Genomic DNA, 17,708 nt, shown 5'->3' with positions numbered 1-17,708 from the left:
AACCACCCACTTACGGGGTTGTTTACTAAAAAATAAGGCCAAAGTAGCTAAACTGGCATATGTCATGGAGATTTTTCCATAATTTGTTTTTTGTATCTTTTTTTTTTATTTTTATATTTGCCTTAAATTTTAACCTAAATTTGAATTCACAACAATCCTCACGTTTACAACATGTCCCACCAGGCATTTGTCTAGTTTGCACAATGACCTGTCCAAGCATTATCTAAGACCCATGGACCCCTACTCTTTACCTTTGTTCATTGACTGAACTATTTTCCAACAAATCTCACTGAGGGGGAAAAGGGGAGCAGAACTTCAGGCACTATAACAACACTATAACAAGTAAAATTAAGTTAAAGTGCCTACAGTGTTCATTTAAAGGGATACTCTGTTTCATAACCACTACAGCTCTCTGTTGTGGTTATAGTGCCAAGAGTCTGCTGGCATAGTCCAACAGAACACTATCCACCTGTTTAAGAACAATTTCACAGTTTACCATATCTTCTGGGTGCCCACAGACTTTCCAGTCTGAACTGGTAGGGTAAAGTGGAATACTGGGGGACATTATTAATTGGCTGAGAGAGTCCTTAAATTTTGTCCATGTTGGAATTTATTGTTATTATAATGCAAAAGTGGGAACTTCTGCTTTACCCTACCAGTTCAGACCAGAAGCATTGCAGAGTGTCCAGGAGAAATAACAAATCTCTAAACTATTTGTAAATGAACACTATTGTGTTAGGAATACACTTTTGTATTCCTAACACTACAGTGTCCCTCTACGCTGTCCCTTCCCCCGGCCATGAAATGGTTCAAAACAAACCTCCTTTTTACACTTAGCCAATTCCAGCACAAAGGCCCCCCTCAGTGCTGGGTCGGGCTCCTCCTCCTGCAAAATATGCATGATCCAGGAAACTGATGTGCATGCATGGCGAGTGCCATGAGAGCATTGGGTCTTTTTCTGGCAGACCTTGGACGTCTTCATGAACAGCGGGAGAACGTTCAGCATCATTTCAAGGAGTTAAAGTACATGAAACTGCAGAAGGTGTCTCACCCAGACAGTCTCAAGAGCAATGGTTCCCAACCCAGTCCTCCAGTATCCCCTAACAGATCAGAATTTAAGGATTACCCTGTTGATTAGAGGATTAAGGATTACCCTAAAGTGTTTTTTTTTCTCTTCCTAACAACACCTTAGACACAACTTGGTAATCCCTAAATCCTGGACTGTTTGGGGGTATTTGAGGACTGGGTTGTGAACCACTGCTCTAGTGGCTGTCTGGGAGAGGCATTCTTAACCCTGCAATGTAAACATTGTAGTTTATCTAAATGTTGTCACTTGCGGGGTTAAGTGGTCCGAGTGCCTAAAATGTCCCATTAAGTGGTTTGACAGTTTAAATTTAGGCTAAATCATGAAAGTCCATCGTAAACACTGCAGTGCACTCTAGTGATTATTTTGATTAGAGTGTCCCTTTAATTCTTTAAAGCAAGACTGTCACTACTCTTGAAATCCCAGTCCTTCATTCCTTATATATGTGTACACTGGGGTGAAAAATGCTGCAGAGGTAAGTAGAACCTCTGTGTTCCGGCCAACATTGTAATACCATGATATGCTGCTACTGAGAATTTTAAAGAAATAAAAGCACAACCCATAGCTAGCTTAAATTTACTATTGAATTGTGCCAAAAATCTCAGTAGTAACAGTTCTACCTTAAAGGAACACAAACTGGAAAAACATTCTGTTCAGAAATGTTGCATTGTTTGAAAATAGCATTGAAAAAAGTTGGATTTCACTTGATTTTAAGTCAACACAAATGTTTGAAAATTACTTAAGATTGAATGGGCAAGAAGTACTGAGCAACTATTGAACAAATTTAACACCAAAGATGATCCTTAAACACATTTACATTTTGTTGTTTTTCTTTAAAGTTTTTTTCACCAGGAAAACAGTTTTGGTTTTTTTAGCACATGCAACTTGAAAAGAAAGCATTTGAGCTTAAATACTGTGAAATCCTCCTATTGTGCTACTGGATTATTTTCCAATACTTTCGCTTGCCCTTTTTGAATGTAACATTTTCGTGCCAGTATCTGTTTAATGAATTCATGTTTAAATAACTTTTTCTTTTTTTCCCCCAAGTTCAAGCTCTTAATCATTTACTACCACTAGTGAATGTGCAGAAAGTCATTCCAAGTCTTATATTTGTAGAGGTAGGAGGTGTAGCCTCGAACATGCATTTTTTTTTTTAAAGTCCAAACTCCAGTCTGCAATTTTAGCAGTTCACTCTGGACATGGATGAACAAGGGACTTTTCTAGTGCTGCAAAATTATATTAATGGTAAATTTGTTCCTAGTACGAAGTTCATTGATTCCTATGATCCTTCAACGGGAAACACCTACTGCCAAGTGCCAGACAGTGGAAAAGAAGAGGTGAGAAAAAAGTGCATTTATAGCTTTCCTTTAGTTGGAATCTGCAGGATCTATAGACTATAAGCTCATTTGAGCAGGGTCCTCTTCAACCTAATGTTCCTGTAAGTTTTCTTGTAATTGTCCTATTTGTAGCTGACCCCCCCTCTTATAATATTGTAAAGCGCTACAGAATCTGTTGGCGCTATATAAATGGCAATAAGAATAATAATATCAACAGTTCTATGGAGTTCTGCAGTCATATGTTGGGTGGGTTAGTGTATTTTGGGACAAGCTCATTAAAGAACAGATTGTTATTAATGTATACACCATTACTGATCCTTAAGGAATTGAGCTATGATGTATAAAATATCAACACATCTAGATAGTTAGTGTGCCACTATATATATATATATATATATATATATATAAAAAAATATGTATGTGTGTGTATGTATATATATATATATATATATATATATATATGTATTAAGGCCTTTTGGCCTGTAATTGTGGGAGGGGCGTATGACTCACCTTTTCCCTACTTAAGGGACACCCCTTACCTGGCTCCATACCGTTCGAGGTCAGCGCTGCATGAGAATCCACTTCCGGTTCACGTTCAGCGCCATCTTGCTTTTTTAAAAAAAAACGCGGTTTTCGTCTGGTGTAGCTGTGTCCAGGATTCCTTACAGGTTTTCCGCCCGTCCAGCCACTCACAAACCCGGTCTTCGTCGCAGATTAAGTCCACAGGACTTCAGAATTGTAAGTCCGGTGCCTGGATCATTCCCACGGCGTCGCGCTTTTAAACGGCCTCACTTTACGGCCACACGCTTTACGGCCAGGTCACAGGCACATTAACCCATTTGCTGCCGGCAAATTATCGCGGTATACTCAATATGCTGACTGACGTTTCGGTTCTTACAGTCAGCACACTTATCTTTCGTTTTTCATCAATATCATACCTGTATCTGTTTATTTCATGCTTAGGCTATTGGTATTTACTCATTTAATTACGGAAATTCCTTGCATATATTTGTCATGCAGCAAACTCCTTCCTACTAAATATTTAAAATTAAATTTGTTTTTTTTTGTGTATCAGTCTATTAGATATTTAATTTTAGCCATATTGCATTTTCTTCGTTTTTCATATATGGAGGTGGCTTAGACAGCTAATTACTGTATTTTTAGATTTCTCTTAGTACTTATGTTATAAATTATGTCTGAATCATTTAGGAAATTACGTTTCTATCACACAATGTACACACGTTTTTACATGGCACGTATAAATTCTGACCTTTCTTGGTGTACTCAAACGACATACCGAGTACACAAGAACACGGTCTCTATTCTCACAAACTTTTGGGTTGATTCACACGTTTTTGATTCAACCACTCATACGTCCCACTTTTTCAGTGTTGGGAAATTTGTCACGTATTTTCTACCTCATACACATCTTTTTGTGGCTTACATCACGGCCTAAGATAGCCTGTACTGTTTTAAATTCATCCAATAACCTGCACCATACAATACTATCACTAGTATTACCAAATCATACACATTAATCTTGTCACACATAAGAGACAATTATACAAACCCCAAACCTTGTTACCAGGGCATACCACATAACATAACCAGTCAGGTCACTACAGGTCATAAAATTTCCCCCCTCCATATACTGATAGAAACTCACCACAGCATAGCTAGTCTACATTGGTATCATAGGATCCAACTCTCACACTATCATATCTTGTTTCTATCCCTTTAGGTTTTCCAGGTTTCTATACCTGTCACTTCTCAAAAAACTCATACATACTGCCAGGTACGTTAAGCCTGCTCACGCCGTATATCACATACGGTTCCATCTCTACATAGGACATAGAGTACTGGCAAATTTTAGTGGTTATAGGCCCAAATAGGTATCTCCCCTCTGGGCATTCTGCCTATCGTTTAGCGGTCCGCATGGCCAACACCCCGCCTCAACGTGAGTTAGCCGCCTCGCAAATTATAGAGAGGGCGCCACCTGTCACTCCCTTTCCCTGTTTCTTTTATTGTCACCGAGAGGCCTACGAACTCCTGCCACTACGTCGGGTGGTCTCAATATCCCCTCGCGCCAACGCATAGACAGAGCCTCTCATAGCCACTTGGTAACTAGCAGGGCCTCACCTGTCACCAAAGAACAAGATTAATTTTTCGCCTTCTCCGGCATAATTAGCCTGCCAGTGCATTCCCTGGGGTTTTCCACGCTAACCATATATTTTGTCAACTAGTATGTCTCAAGAAGGGCTAGAGGAATTCTCTATCCCAAGTACTCCGGCTAGAGCAAACACCCCATCACAGGAAGAAGATACGGCTAGTCCAGCATCTTTCAGGTCATGGACTATCCCTCGCATAACTAGCGAACTCAGGAGACGACAAATCCCTTTTCCTGTAACAGCAAGGAAAGCGGAACTTTACAAGCTACTGCACACCTCAACCAATAACATGGACGCGGGGGAAGGGACTAGCCAGTCTAACCCAGGAGACATACATGGCATGCTCTCATCTCTCATGGCATCTATGAGCAAGGTCAATTCTAGGCTGGAGAATCTTGAAGCGGTCACTACAGCCCTCACTATGGCTGGACCGGCCACGGCAACCCCTCCAGCACTGGTTGAGTTGCAAGCAGTTTCTCCAGCCATCACCTCGGATGACCAAGAGGTTTACCCTGCCCATATGATACCTGAGCACCTCAAAAAAGATATCCTGGAAGGTAAAGATGTCAATCTGGCCTCACTGCTAATTGCCTCCCAGGATATCGTGGAACATAAGACATACGCTTATGACGATATTTCTGTGGTGGTCAAATCTAGGGATGCACGATTAAATAGGAAGCTAACTATTCCAGAATTTGTATTGGCATTTGGCATTTATCGTGATGTTATCTGTACTGTATATCCCCACAGACGTGAGGAGTTTGACTTATATATGCACAGGCTGGTGGACCTGGGCAACAAATATGGTGGGTCAGCTTTCTACGACTACCATAGATCCTTTTCTGCCAAAGTGTCTGGCACCTTCTCACAGTACGGGACAAGGTCCAACTGGAGTAAGATTGATACGATCATTTTCTGCAGGCACTTTGCAGGTCTAAGAGCACCGGCCTGTGCATACTGCTCCTCCATGGCTCATACTGCTAATTTTTGTCCTACCACTGCAAACGGACCTATTCCCTCACAGGGCACTAGTTCCGCTGGTTCGGCAGAGAAAACACCCAAAGACAAACTGGGTCGACCTATCAAGTTTTTGGGGAAATCCCAAATATGTAATAATTTCAATGTCGGTGCATGTAATTACAGTGGATGTCGGTTATATATGTTCTAAATGTTTTAGGGCACATGCTAAAACCATGTGTCCGAATAAAATGTACCCTAAGCAATACTTAACTGAGATAAATATTTCTGTACTCACGACATTACTGTCACAACATCCATCTAGACATTTGGTAGACTTCATCATCACTGGTCTATCACAAGGATTCCATACTGGTCTCATACACATGCCTTCAGGAATCCTGGAATGTCCAAATTTACAATCTGCACAACAAAACCTTACAGCGGTTAGCACACTCATAGCCAAAGAAGTGGCAGAAGGTTTCCTATTGGGACCTTTTCAGTCCCCTCCTTTTACCACATGGCGGACAAATCCCATCGGTATTGTCACGGGGAAATCTCCCCACAAACAAAGACTTTCATCCATCTGTCTGCACCTCACACCTCAGCCACACCTAGTCTGAACTCCCTTATCCCCTCTGAGGAATTTTCACTTCAATACTCCACCATAGATCACGCCATTACGGCTATCATGCAAGCAGGGGTCGGAGCATGGTTTAGCAAGACTGACATAACAAATATCTTCAAATTATTGCCTATCCACCCTACACTATGGCACCTGCATGGCATTAAGTGGGCCGGGCACTACTACTTTTTCTCACGCTTAACGTTTGGTTCAAAAAGTAGTCCGGCCATTTTCGACGTATTCGCCGAAACACTATGCTGGTTATTATTAAATGTAGCCAGATGCCCTACAGTGATAGACTACCTGGATGATTTCTTACTGGTCGAAGAGAATATTTCCCCTCCCAGTAGCCTCATAGAAACCATCAGTCTTTTTAAACAGGTGGGCGTTCCAGTCTCCCCCACCAAAACTGAAGGACCAGATACAGTCATCACCTTTCTGGGGATCATACTAGACTCAGCCACCATGCAAGCCAGCCTGCCACGCACCAAGATAGAGAACATTCTTACCAACATTAACCTCTACATACACCTCGGTACTTGCAACCGCAAAGAATTGCAGTCTCTACTTGGGTCACTGAATTTTGCCATGCGCATCATACCTCAAGGCCGGGTTTTCATCTCACGGCTCCTATACATGTTCCCACTTTTTAGACATGATGCACACAGGTTACCCCTGGATACCCAAGCCACGGCAGACCTACTTATGTGGAGAAACTTTTTAACCACCTGGAATGGGAAAAGCATGTTCCTCCCTAAATTGTCTGACTCCTCACCTACCATTTGGTCAGACGCGGCGTCTACCACAGGTTTTGCAGCAATTTACGGGAACGAATGGCTTTGGGGCAGCTGGCCTTCAGAGGTTCAGGACCTGGAGGGTTTTTCCACTACCTCAGCTCTATTTGAGATATATCCCATTGTGGCAGCAGCCGTGACATGGGGGCATCTATGGGCAGGTTCGTCAGTACGTTGCTACTCAGACAACCAAGCAACCTGCCACATCATAAACAAAGGCCAATCCAAATCACTGACCATTATGAGGTTCTTGAGGAAACTCACTTGGCTGGCTGCGTGTCATAATTTCTTCTTGTTTTGTATTCATGTCCCAGTTGTATGTAACACGGCTGCTGACAACTTGTCTCGTTTTAATTTCCAGGCTTTTCGGCAAATACTTCCGTCAGCTGCACGCACAGCCACGACCACTCCACCTTTCCACCAGCTAGTAATGGACTAGACGCTATCATGCAACATAGCAGGACATTGTCACAATTAGCACTGTCTACCAATACCCGGAGAACTTACGACAGGGCTTTCCTTTTATTTAAAAGATTCCTGTCAGTACACAACATCACACAACCTTTCATCATGACATCCTTGTTGGGTTTTGCTTCTTTTTGCCACCTCAAACTCAAACTATCATACAACACAATCAAGCTGACAGGCGTACAACATCACATGCTAACATTACAACCAAACAACTCAAGTTTCATGTCCTCCTACCAGATCAAGAACCTCCCTAGGGGTATTCAGAGATCTGAACCCCCACGTACGGCACAAAGGCTACCCATAGACTTCAATATTTTTAAAGATTTATCCAGCCTACTAGATTTAAAACCCTTTGCCAACAACACAAATCTTGTTGTAAAACCCGCTATTTACGTTGCCTTTTATGGGTTTTTAAGACCAAGAGAATTTACCGCCATCATCACAACACAGTCCACTCACATCCGGCTTCATTCACACTTAACAAAACACATGGATTATTATATCTTGGCTCTGCATCACTCCAAAACCAATCAACACGCACCTCCAGTAGAGGTTAGATACTATCCTACCCACAACAAGTGGTGCCCCGTCACATTACTGGACACATATACCCAGCATATCAAAGCATCACCGTCTCAACCACTTTTCTGTCTACAAGGTTCGGTACTCACTACCACCACCTTTATGACCCACGTCAGGTCCTTACTTACACAACTAGGCCTAAAATCAGCTAACTATTCCGGCCACTCCTTCCGCATAGGAGCGGCCTCCACAGCATCCAGTGCAAACATTCCGGTACATGTTATCAAGTCACTGGGGCGCTGGAAATCATCTGCACATTCTAGATACATACCTAAACCGGTGCAGGAAGTTAGAAATGCCTTTCAGGACATGTATGGTTAAAGTATGTATATTGCTGGTTTCGTAATAAATTGATTTTCTATTTTTGCCCTCTTTATTTACAGGCCTACATCATCGTCGGTTCCGGCAAACCACAACCGAATTGCTCTTTTAATACCATCCCACACTTATCAGTGTTTGTATCTTCTGTACTATCATGAGCCCTTCACACAAGTATTAAGGCCTTTTGGCCTGTAATTGTGGGAGGGGCGTATGACTCACCTTCTCCCTACTTAAGGGACACCCCTACCTGGCTCCATACCGTTCGAGGTCAGCGCTGCATCACCCTCCCACCCACTCCTCATTATTAACTCCTTTTTCTTACATTTCTTCTTGGTGGGCCCTCTTTATTTACAGGCCTACCTCATCGTCGGTTCCGGCACACCACAACCGACTTGCTCTTTTAATACCATCCCACACTTATCAGTGTTTGTATCTTCTGTACTATCATGAGCCCTTCACACAAACACATATATATATATATATATATATATATATATATATATATATATATATATAGTGGCGCACTAACTATCAATCATGCAGCACACTAAAATGAACACTTGTGGCAACCACAGGATGTCATTAGTTTTCATTAGCCAGAGCTTCAAACAATGTATAGAAAGAAAATATTTGTCCTAGTTATTTAAGTTGCTTGTAGTACCCCTCAGATGGCACTCTACATCAGGACCACTAGAATAAAATAGAGTTGCTGGTTTGGCTGCTCTGTACCATGCAGTTTAATCACTGACTGACAAGTCAGCTCATGTGAATGTTTGGCTAAATCTGGAAGCAATATCTTCTAGTATTCTGTGACTGCCTTGGAGATATCTGCCTTTTGAAAATTATTACTATAATTTATATCGCGCCAGCAAATTCTGTAGCACTGTACAATGGAAATAAATTTGTTTCCTACATTATGCTATACAGACCTGCTGCTAGCTCTGAACAACTTGTGCAATAAGTGGCCCACCCTTAAATTAATTTAAAGATTCTGCATGTTCATTAGGAAGAAACTATTGTGACGAACTGAACCTCATCACGTGTTCTTGGAGGGGCCTGCTGGCCAGCCTCTTGCCAAAAGACTACGGGCCAAGTCAACGACTGTAAAGACCCATATTTTATTCCCCCTGGATTCCCTGGTTCGGCAGCTTTCCATAGAACCGATCGCTAGCACCCTGGTGGCCGTTCGCATGGACCAAAACCGCGATTAGACTGAGCCACGAATGTCCTGGAACTATTTTCGGCATGAAGACTTTGCGGTTCCAGCCGGTCCCCCAGCGGAACTTAGCCGCGATTCTATGGAACCGTTTTGGGCATGGGGCCGTGCGCTCGCTCGGTAAAAACTATGACTTCCAGGAAATTCCTGAACCCCTGAACTGATCAGGGTTATTTTTGGATATGTTGGTCACCCAGATCAGGGCTATCAGGGGATGTAACATTTGTGGGGATATTACATGTTTTGGGGTACTTTGGGGACTTCATAGAAAAGTGTGTTGTTTTCTTCCTGGAGATAATTGGGTTAATACAGTATCTGATTTAATTATCTCCCAGGCAGAGGGGAGGGATGGTATGCTATTTTCTCTTTGCTCAATTTGAAGGTTTTTTACCTTTTTATATGTTCAATGCAATAATAAATTATTAAATGTAGCTGTATTTTAGACTTTTATATATGCTGTATGTTGCTTTTAGTGTATTTTATGTTAATTAACTCTGCCTTTAATGCTGTGTGCTACTGAAATTATGGTTATTTCATATGCAAATGAGGTTGTCCAGAAGGACTAATTTAAAGATTTGAACTGATAACTGGGGGCTATAAAAACCCTCAATAAAGATGGCCACAGCAGCACATCACATCCTGAGGAAGCCGGGTAACCGGAGAAACGCGTAGACGTTGGCACCAGGGGGCAAACTGTACCTCGCACAAACACGCTGGATTCCAGCTTGGGGAAGCCTGCACTTCGGCTCCAGCCACATCCTTTGAGGACGGCCACCCCAGCACTTTATTGATTACGAGCCTGGCAGTGAGTAACAGCGAAAGCCGTGCCTTACTCACAACTCTTATGTGTAAGAGTCTGTTTGTTAGTAGTTCTAGCTATGTGTTTTTATAAACTTGCTTCTATGTATTTTTATTGTATGTTCTAATTATCTGTGATAATAAATCCTTTACCTAAAGATTGTTAGAATTAAGACACTGCTTCAAGGTATTTCCTTAGCCCTCTTTGTTTGGGGTACAATATCTGGGAATACATTTAAGTACAATCTGTATCACTATTTGCTCCTTTCCTAACAGCTTGTTAAAATCAAGACACTGTCTTATGGTATTTTCTTAGCCCTCTATGTTTGGGGTATAATATCTGGGAATACATTTAAGTACAATCTGTATCACTATTTGCTCCTTTCCTAACAGCTTGTTAAAATCAAGACACTGTCTTATGGTATTTTCTTAGTCCTCTATGTTTGGGGTATAATATCTGGGAATACATTTAACACAATCTGCACTATTATTTGCTCTTTTTATGTTTTTTCCCTACATGCTTTGAGAGATCTATGTATGGAAGACTCTTCCCTGGAGATTAAGTATTGCTTTTTGTTTTACTTAAACCTTTCTTTCTTTTTTTTAATTCTTTATTTTATTTTGTGCAACAAGATGTACAGACAAGGCGTGGCCTGGGCTCGGAACGAGATGGCAGCACAGTGAGTGAGCTCCGACCCGCCGACGTAAAACACAGCCTTTAATCCGACCCCATCAGCACACATGGGACGCAACCGACGAACCGACACCCCCCAGACCCCGAGGGGCTCCCAAGCCGGGCACACTCACGGCCCGATGGATGGATTTCTCCAAAACTCGGCCGACATGTGCGAGGAGGCGAGCGGATCCAAGATGGCGCAGACGGAGCCGTCCTCCAGGGAACCTCGTGGCACTACTACACTGGAGCAGATCGGTGAGGAAATCAGATCCATGGCTGCTGCTATGGTCACGAAGGCTGACCTCCTAGTGCACACCACGTCCATCCAGGATGCACTACGGGCTGAAATAGCAGGTGTCCGGGCAGAGGTAAACGCACACGCAGGCCAAATACAAAGCCTAGCGCAATCCCGAGACACACAGGCCACGAGACTGCAGGCGACTGATATGGCCCTAGCACGCCAAGGGGAGCTGTTATTACACATGAGGCGGACAATGGAGGACCTAGACAATAGGGGAAGGAGATGTAATATTAGGGTCCGCGGGGTCCCTGAACCGGAAGGTGAGGAAAACCCTGAAACTACCCTTAACGACCTCTTTCACATGATCCTGGGAGAGGGCGCTCCGCTCACATTCAGATACGAACGAGCGCACAGAGCAATACGTCCCAAGTTAGCGGACGGCACCCCAAGAGACATTATATGCTGCCTCAGCTCCTTTCGGGACAAAGATGCCATCATGCAGGCGGCCAGATCCCACCGTGCCTGGGACTACAAGGGCGCGCAAGTTTCCCTTTTTAATGACCTCTCGCCCATCACCTTAGAGGCCAGGCGAGCACTGAAGCCTATCACAGCAGCCCTGCAGGAACGCAACATCCAATACAAGTGGGGCTACCCCTTTGCCCTACTGGCCCGACACCGGAATGGCTGGGCCTCAATCCGTTGGCCCGAAGAGATCCCGAGATTCCTGGAGGAAATGAACTTGCCGCATATCCCTACCCCTGACTGGGTCCTGGGCCCGCTAGGAGGGAGGCCTCAACAACACAGGGCTCATAGGAGACGAGACAGAGAACCACCGCAAGGCCCAGCACAACGCAGGCGCAACAACCCGGAGGTGCCGGAGAAAGAGGTATACACACTACCCTCTGGATCTATCCCCCTGACTCTCACTCCTACCTGGGGACCCTTCACACGCCTTAACCTTCACGACACCTACCTAGACCGCTTTCACCTTTCTACTGCTGAACCTGGGGACTTATCTGACCTGGCAACGAGGAGGTACCAATTGGGTTTTTTCTTCTCTTTGTGATCCGGGCCCTGAATACCCGTTTGCCTAACGTTAAGTATCAGTCAAGAACTTGGGAGGGGGGATAATGGGGGGCACACACTCTACGACACGGACAACGTCCAGCGGGTTCATTTGTTCACTACGATACAACGAGACACTTGAACTGGTCTCATGGGGAACACAATTACCCTAGGGTATGTCAATGCCCTCACACAGCAACCCACCCTTTTTGTCTGGGACACATACGCTCTCCCTGACTGCAGCCCTGGACTTTCCACTCCACAACATCACCTATTCAGATGCTCAACGTGGACATACGGTACGGGGCAATGCCCCTACATACAGGACACTGGATATACTCTGTCCCGTTTACGTATTTATTTGATACCCCACCTATATGGCCACAGGGCCCGTATGACACTCAGGGACCAGACTACACCCGTAGCCCTACACATTGCCCCTCCATACGTTACAACAGACACTCACCGGATAGGTCACAATACTCCACCACACGTTATTCTCATTTTACCACATAGGGGCGGGGGGGGGGATAGTACACGTCATGCCCCACGCTGGCTAGTGGACAACCAATCTACCACACACAGGGATGGGAGGGTCACGCTCTGCCACCTCCACTGGCATAGGTATGAGTACATGTCGTGGATAACCATACAGGTAATTGAGGCTGAGACGTAGAATGAACACACTCGAGCCATGTTTCGGGGACACATGCTGCCCCCCAGCAACTTAGAAAGGGTTAGTCGAGAAGCATATTGATGTTATTATATCTGTTATCGCTAAGTCTGAGTGCACACCATTGCAATACTCACATCACCCCTTGCATATATGTCTACTAAATGTGGTGCAAATGCTTAACCATTGTTTTCCTTTGCTCAGTTGCCGTGGGAGCTACCCCCGGGTTGGGAGGGGCGGGGGGATGGGCCCCATCTGGGGCAGGTTGGGTGGGCTCTGGCCATGGGTCCCTGGGTTTTCAGGTTACCCTATTTATGCGCAGCTATACTGCCATGTGTGACGTCTCATGTATGGTTCCCGAACCACGCTCTATCATTTCCACTAAAGTAGACAGGAATGCATGCACTAGATAGCTGTATAGAATAATATAGCCGGGAAGTAGATGAGACGCACCCTAACCATGCCTTAGAGGCTCGTGCCACCCCCCAGTCACCTAGAGTGGATTAGCTAGGAATTATGTTGATATCGATCTACGTGTTCTCACCATAGCTATGTGTATATAATTGTACCGATCGCATTATTCCCTGCATATATATATGTTAAATGTGCCGTAAATGCCTAACCATTATTTCCTTTTGTTTAGCTGCCGTGAGGGCTCACCCTGGGTCGGGGGAGGCGGGGGGACGGGACCCCTTCCTTTCATGGGTTATTCTGTTACCCTATTTATATGTATTTATGTTTCCATGTTTAGTATTCCATGTATAGATTAAAGCACCAGGCTGTGTGGCCGGCGGAGAGGAGTTGTTTGAAATAACACAGTTACCACACACTTTTGATTCTGGTCCATTACGGGCCGAGGTAGGACCACTGACCCCCACTACGAGCCGTGCATAGCTCTGGACGAGGGAGCCTCCCGCTGACTCACCCCCTGGTCTGGTACCTGGGTGATCCCGGGCATCCCCTCTCGTCGCACGGTTACTCCCTCCTACTCTCGGAGGAGGACTGAGGTGAACACCTCTCTTACCCCACCTCTCGGGGTCACCTCTACTTGGGGACTTACTTAACTCCCCCCATTTTTTTAACATACTCACCCTCTACTTTCTATACTCTGTACTTTCACTTTGGCATCTCTGTGTCGCCTTCTCCTTGGCTCTAGGGGCGCATCCCCCGCACTGGGCGGCTCGCTTTACTCGTTGTCTTACCCACCCTGACCTCATTAGACGCAGACGACGTATATCGCCCCACATCCCTACTCGCATACCGACTCAGAGCACCATTTCCCACGGTCCGAGTTCCCTACATAACCGAGACTTACACACCGTTTAACCTACTACCCCCACAATAGCCTGGCCGCCAGGGACCAGCTTGATAATGTACGGAGACCTCTGGTTAACTGGTATGGGAACTAGGGCAGAAGCCTCCGCGTGCCTTGGCCCAAACAACGACAGGACAAGGGCGTACCTTAGTGCTCCGCTTCGTGTGGTGACCCTCAACTGTCGAGGCCTTAACGTACCTGAACGCCGCACTCACCTACTTCGGGAATTGAGGAAACAACGGATCTCCATAGCAATGCTCCAGGAAACTCACTTCCTTGAAGGATCTGCACCTAAACTTCCAAATCGGCAATACCCCGACAATTTCTTCAACAACCACCCCACGGCCCGTAAAGCGGGAGTTGCCATTATTCTTGCAGCCGACCTAGACTTTCAAGAACTAGACAAAGTAACCGACAAATTGGGGAGGTTTATCTTCCTAAAAGGCACGATAGCAGACAGAATTTACACTCTGGCTTCTATATACGTGCCCAACAGGAATAAAGCGCGTTTTCTACGCAGAACACTGAGCAAACTGAGCGAATTCTCGGAAGGCACGCTGGTTGTGGGGGGCGATCTTAACACCCCACTGGACCCTCAACTGGACACGTCGACGGGACATAGTTTCTTACCGACATCTAGCATTCGTGCGATCCATAAGTCAATGAGTGACTTGGGACTGGTAGACTGTTGGAGGGCACTCAATCCAGATGTCAAGGACTACACCCACTACTCTGCGCTCCACAGTCGCTATGCGCGGATAGATTACATCCTGCTTCAGCAGGAAGGGCTACCACGACTGAGGTCGGCCGAGATAGGCCCCGCCACATGGTCAGACCACGGCCCGGTTACGGTGGAGCTGGACTCCCCGCTATTCAAGCCGGCACGGTGGACCTGGCGTCTGAATGACACCTTACTTCAGGACCCAGCGGTGGAAAATGAGATCAAACAAGCCCTTGACCTTTACTTCCAGGAAAACGACGTGACAGATACCTCTCCAATCACTCTTTGGGAGGCACACAAGAGTACCATACGTGGCATCCTTATAAAAATAGCTTCCCGTCGACGCAAGGCGACCATGCAGGAAATGACAAATGTATATAAAACCATCTCGAAGCTAGAACTTCAACATAAGCAAACCCCACTAGCCTCGATCCAACAGGACCTGACGGATGCCCGACGCCACCTGAAGGAACTCCTTACAAAACGATACCACCGCTCGCTACAACATTCCAAGAATTTCTTCTATATTCACGCAAACAAAGGCGGCAAATACCTCGCCCGCATCCTGAAAGGAGACACCCCCCGCACACGGATACATAAAATCCGCTTGCAATCCGGAAAACTGTCCCAATTCCCCGAAGACATAGCCAACGAATTCCGACGTTACTATGGCGCCCTCTACAACATCCCGGGCCCTGACAACACAATACTGGGAAACCAACCCTCCACGCTCATTCAAGACTACCTACTCGATAACGTAGACAAACGAGTGTCCCCAGAAGCAGCGGATATACTAGACGTACCAATTAGCGCCGAAGAAATGGCCGCAGCCCTGAAGTCCACCAAAACAGGCAAAGCACCAGGCCCCGACGGATTCTCTGTGGGGTATTACAAGCTCTTCTCCTCAATCCTCCTACCCCGGCTGACTACTGCTGTTAACACCGTTACGGATGGGAGACGCTTTGGAGCGGAATCTCTGGCTGCCACTATCACGGTCCTCCTCAAACCGGGAAAAGACCCAGAGCAATGTGGCAGCTATCGACCCATATCCCTGCTGAATGTGGATACAAAACTGCTTACAAAGATCCTGGCCACTAGACTGCAACGGGTACTACCGAGCCTGGTCCACGCAGACCAGACGGGATTTATACCGGGGAGGGAGGCACGAGATAGTACGCTGCGCCTATTCTCCATCCAGCACAGGGCTCGGGAGACGCGAGATAAAATCCTACTTCTTTCCACGGACGCCGAAAAGGCTTTCGACCGTGTCAACTGGTCATACATGATGGAAACCCTGCGGGCCTTGGGACTGGGACACAATATGCTAGCGTGGATCTCAGCCATATACGATAAACCACATGCTGCCGTCCGAGTGAATGGGGCCCTAACTCCCAGCTTCGAAATTCGGAACGGGACTAGACAAGGATGCCCTTTGTCACCACTTTTATTTGCACTGACCCTGGAACCACTGCTACATGCGATCCGCCACCACCCGGACATCTCGGGATACACCTGGATGGGGACAGAACATAAGGTGGCCGCATATGCGGATGACCTCCTTTTTTTTATCTCCCACCCACGAGTCACGCTGCCCTGCCTACTCCTGGAGTTCGAAAAATTTGGAAAGATTTCGGGTTTCAAACTTAACCTCTCCAAATGTGAAGTGCTCAACCTCACTTTTCGACCGGAAGAATACGAGGAACTGGGAACTACCTTCCCATTTCGTTGGTGCACGGAGAGGATGAAATATCTTGGTATATGGATCACCACGAACCCCCAGGAGCTTTATCGCCACAATTTTGCCACTATCCTGCGAAGGGTTATCTCAGATTTAGATAAATGGACGTACCCGCACATCACCTGGCACGGAAGAGTCGCAGTGCTAAAAATGAATGTTCTCCCGCGACTTCTCTACTTGTTCCAGACAATACCCCTGACGCCACCGAATAATTTCTTTTCCACCTTAAAATCCGCAATTATCCGGTACGTCTGGAGGGGGGAGAGATCTAGAATACGATGCGACACTCTCTGCCTACCTAGACTTAGAGGTGGCCTGGCACTCCCGGATTTCAAACGCTATCATCAAGCCGCCACCCTACAACGAATTCTGGAGTGGCATGTAGCTGACTCCCCGAAGCAATGGGTTACCCTGAACAATGGGGAATCACCTGCCGCACTTAAAGCAGCAGTATGGCAAGGGGGAACAAGCTGTCGCACGGGAGAAGGACTAGAGACTCCGACGACACAAACCTTGAAGGCGTGGGACTCGATGCGCAAAACTACGCACGTATCCCCGATTCCTAGTCCCCTTCTCCCAATTGTTCCCAACCCAAACCTTGCTGGTGGCATCCCAGCCAAGGCCTGGATATTCCTGGAAGAACAAGACTACGTCCCAATTAGAACGGTCCTCCATGGGGGCACTGTTCGGCCCCTCCGCGCATTACTGGCCGATAGACCTAATTCACCAATGGTATCTCTCCGCTATTTACAACTGACACACTATTATAGGTCTCTCCCGCACAAGGAACGCCTTCACAGAGATCTTACGTGGTTTGAAGAACTATGCCACCGGGGAGACACGCTTAACAAGGCGGTATCACTACTCTACCAACACCTGCTGGTAGGAAGCACCACGACGAACACCACGTTCAGGAGACTATGGGA

The 17,708-nt window shown here is 45.8% G+C and overlaps 1 protein-coding gene across 1 annotated transcript in view; it reads left to right on the top strand.

Annotated features, from left to right (window-relative positions):
• Window positions 1-2,272: 2,272 nt before the first annotated feature.
• The window catches only part of ALDH8A1 (aldehyde dehydrogenase 8 family member A1), a 51,659-nt gene continuing 36,223 nt past the window's right edge, over window positions 2,273-17,708 (top strand). The window contains exon 1 of the mRNA XM_063441192.1: window positions 2,273-2,421. Coding sequence (XP_063297262.1) covers window positions 2,284-2,421 — 138 coding nt within the window. The 5' untranslated portion in view covers window positions 2,273-2,283. The remainder of the gene's footprint in view (window positions 2,422-17,708) is intronic.

The sequence above is a fragment of the Pelobates fuscus genome, chromosome 2, assembly GCF_036172605.1.
Source record: "Pelobates fuscus isolate aPelFus1 chromosome 2, aPelFus1.pri, whole genome shotgun sequence".
Taxonomy (NCBI): Eukaryota; Metazoa; Chordata; class Amphibia; order Anura; family Pelobatidae; genus Pelobates; species Pelobates fuscus.
The sequence above is the reverse complement of the archived record's forward strand: the minus strand, read 5'-3'. Positions and strand labels throughout refer to the sequence as shown.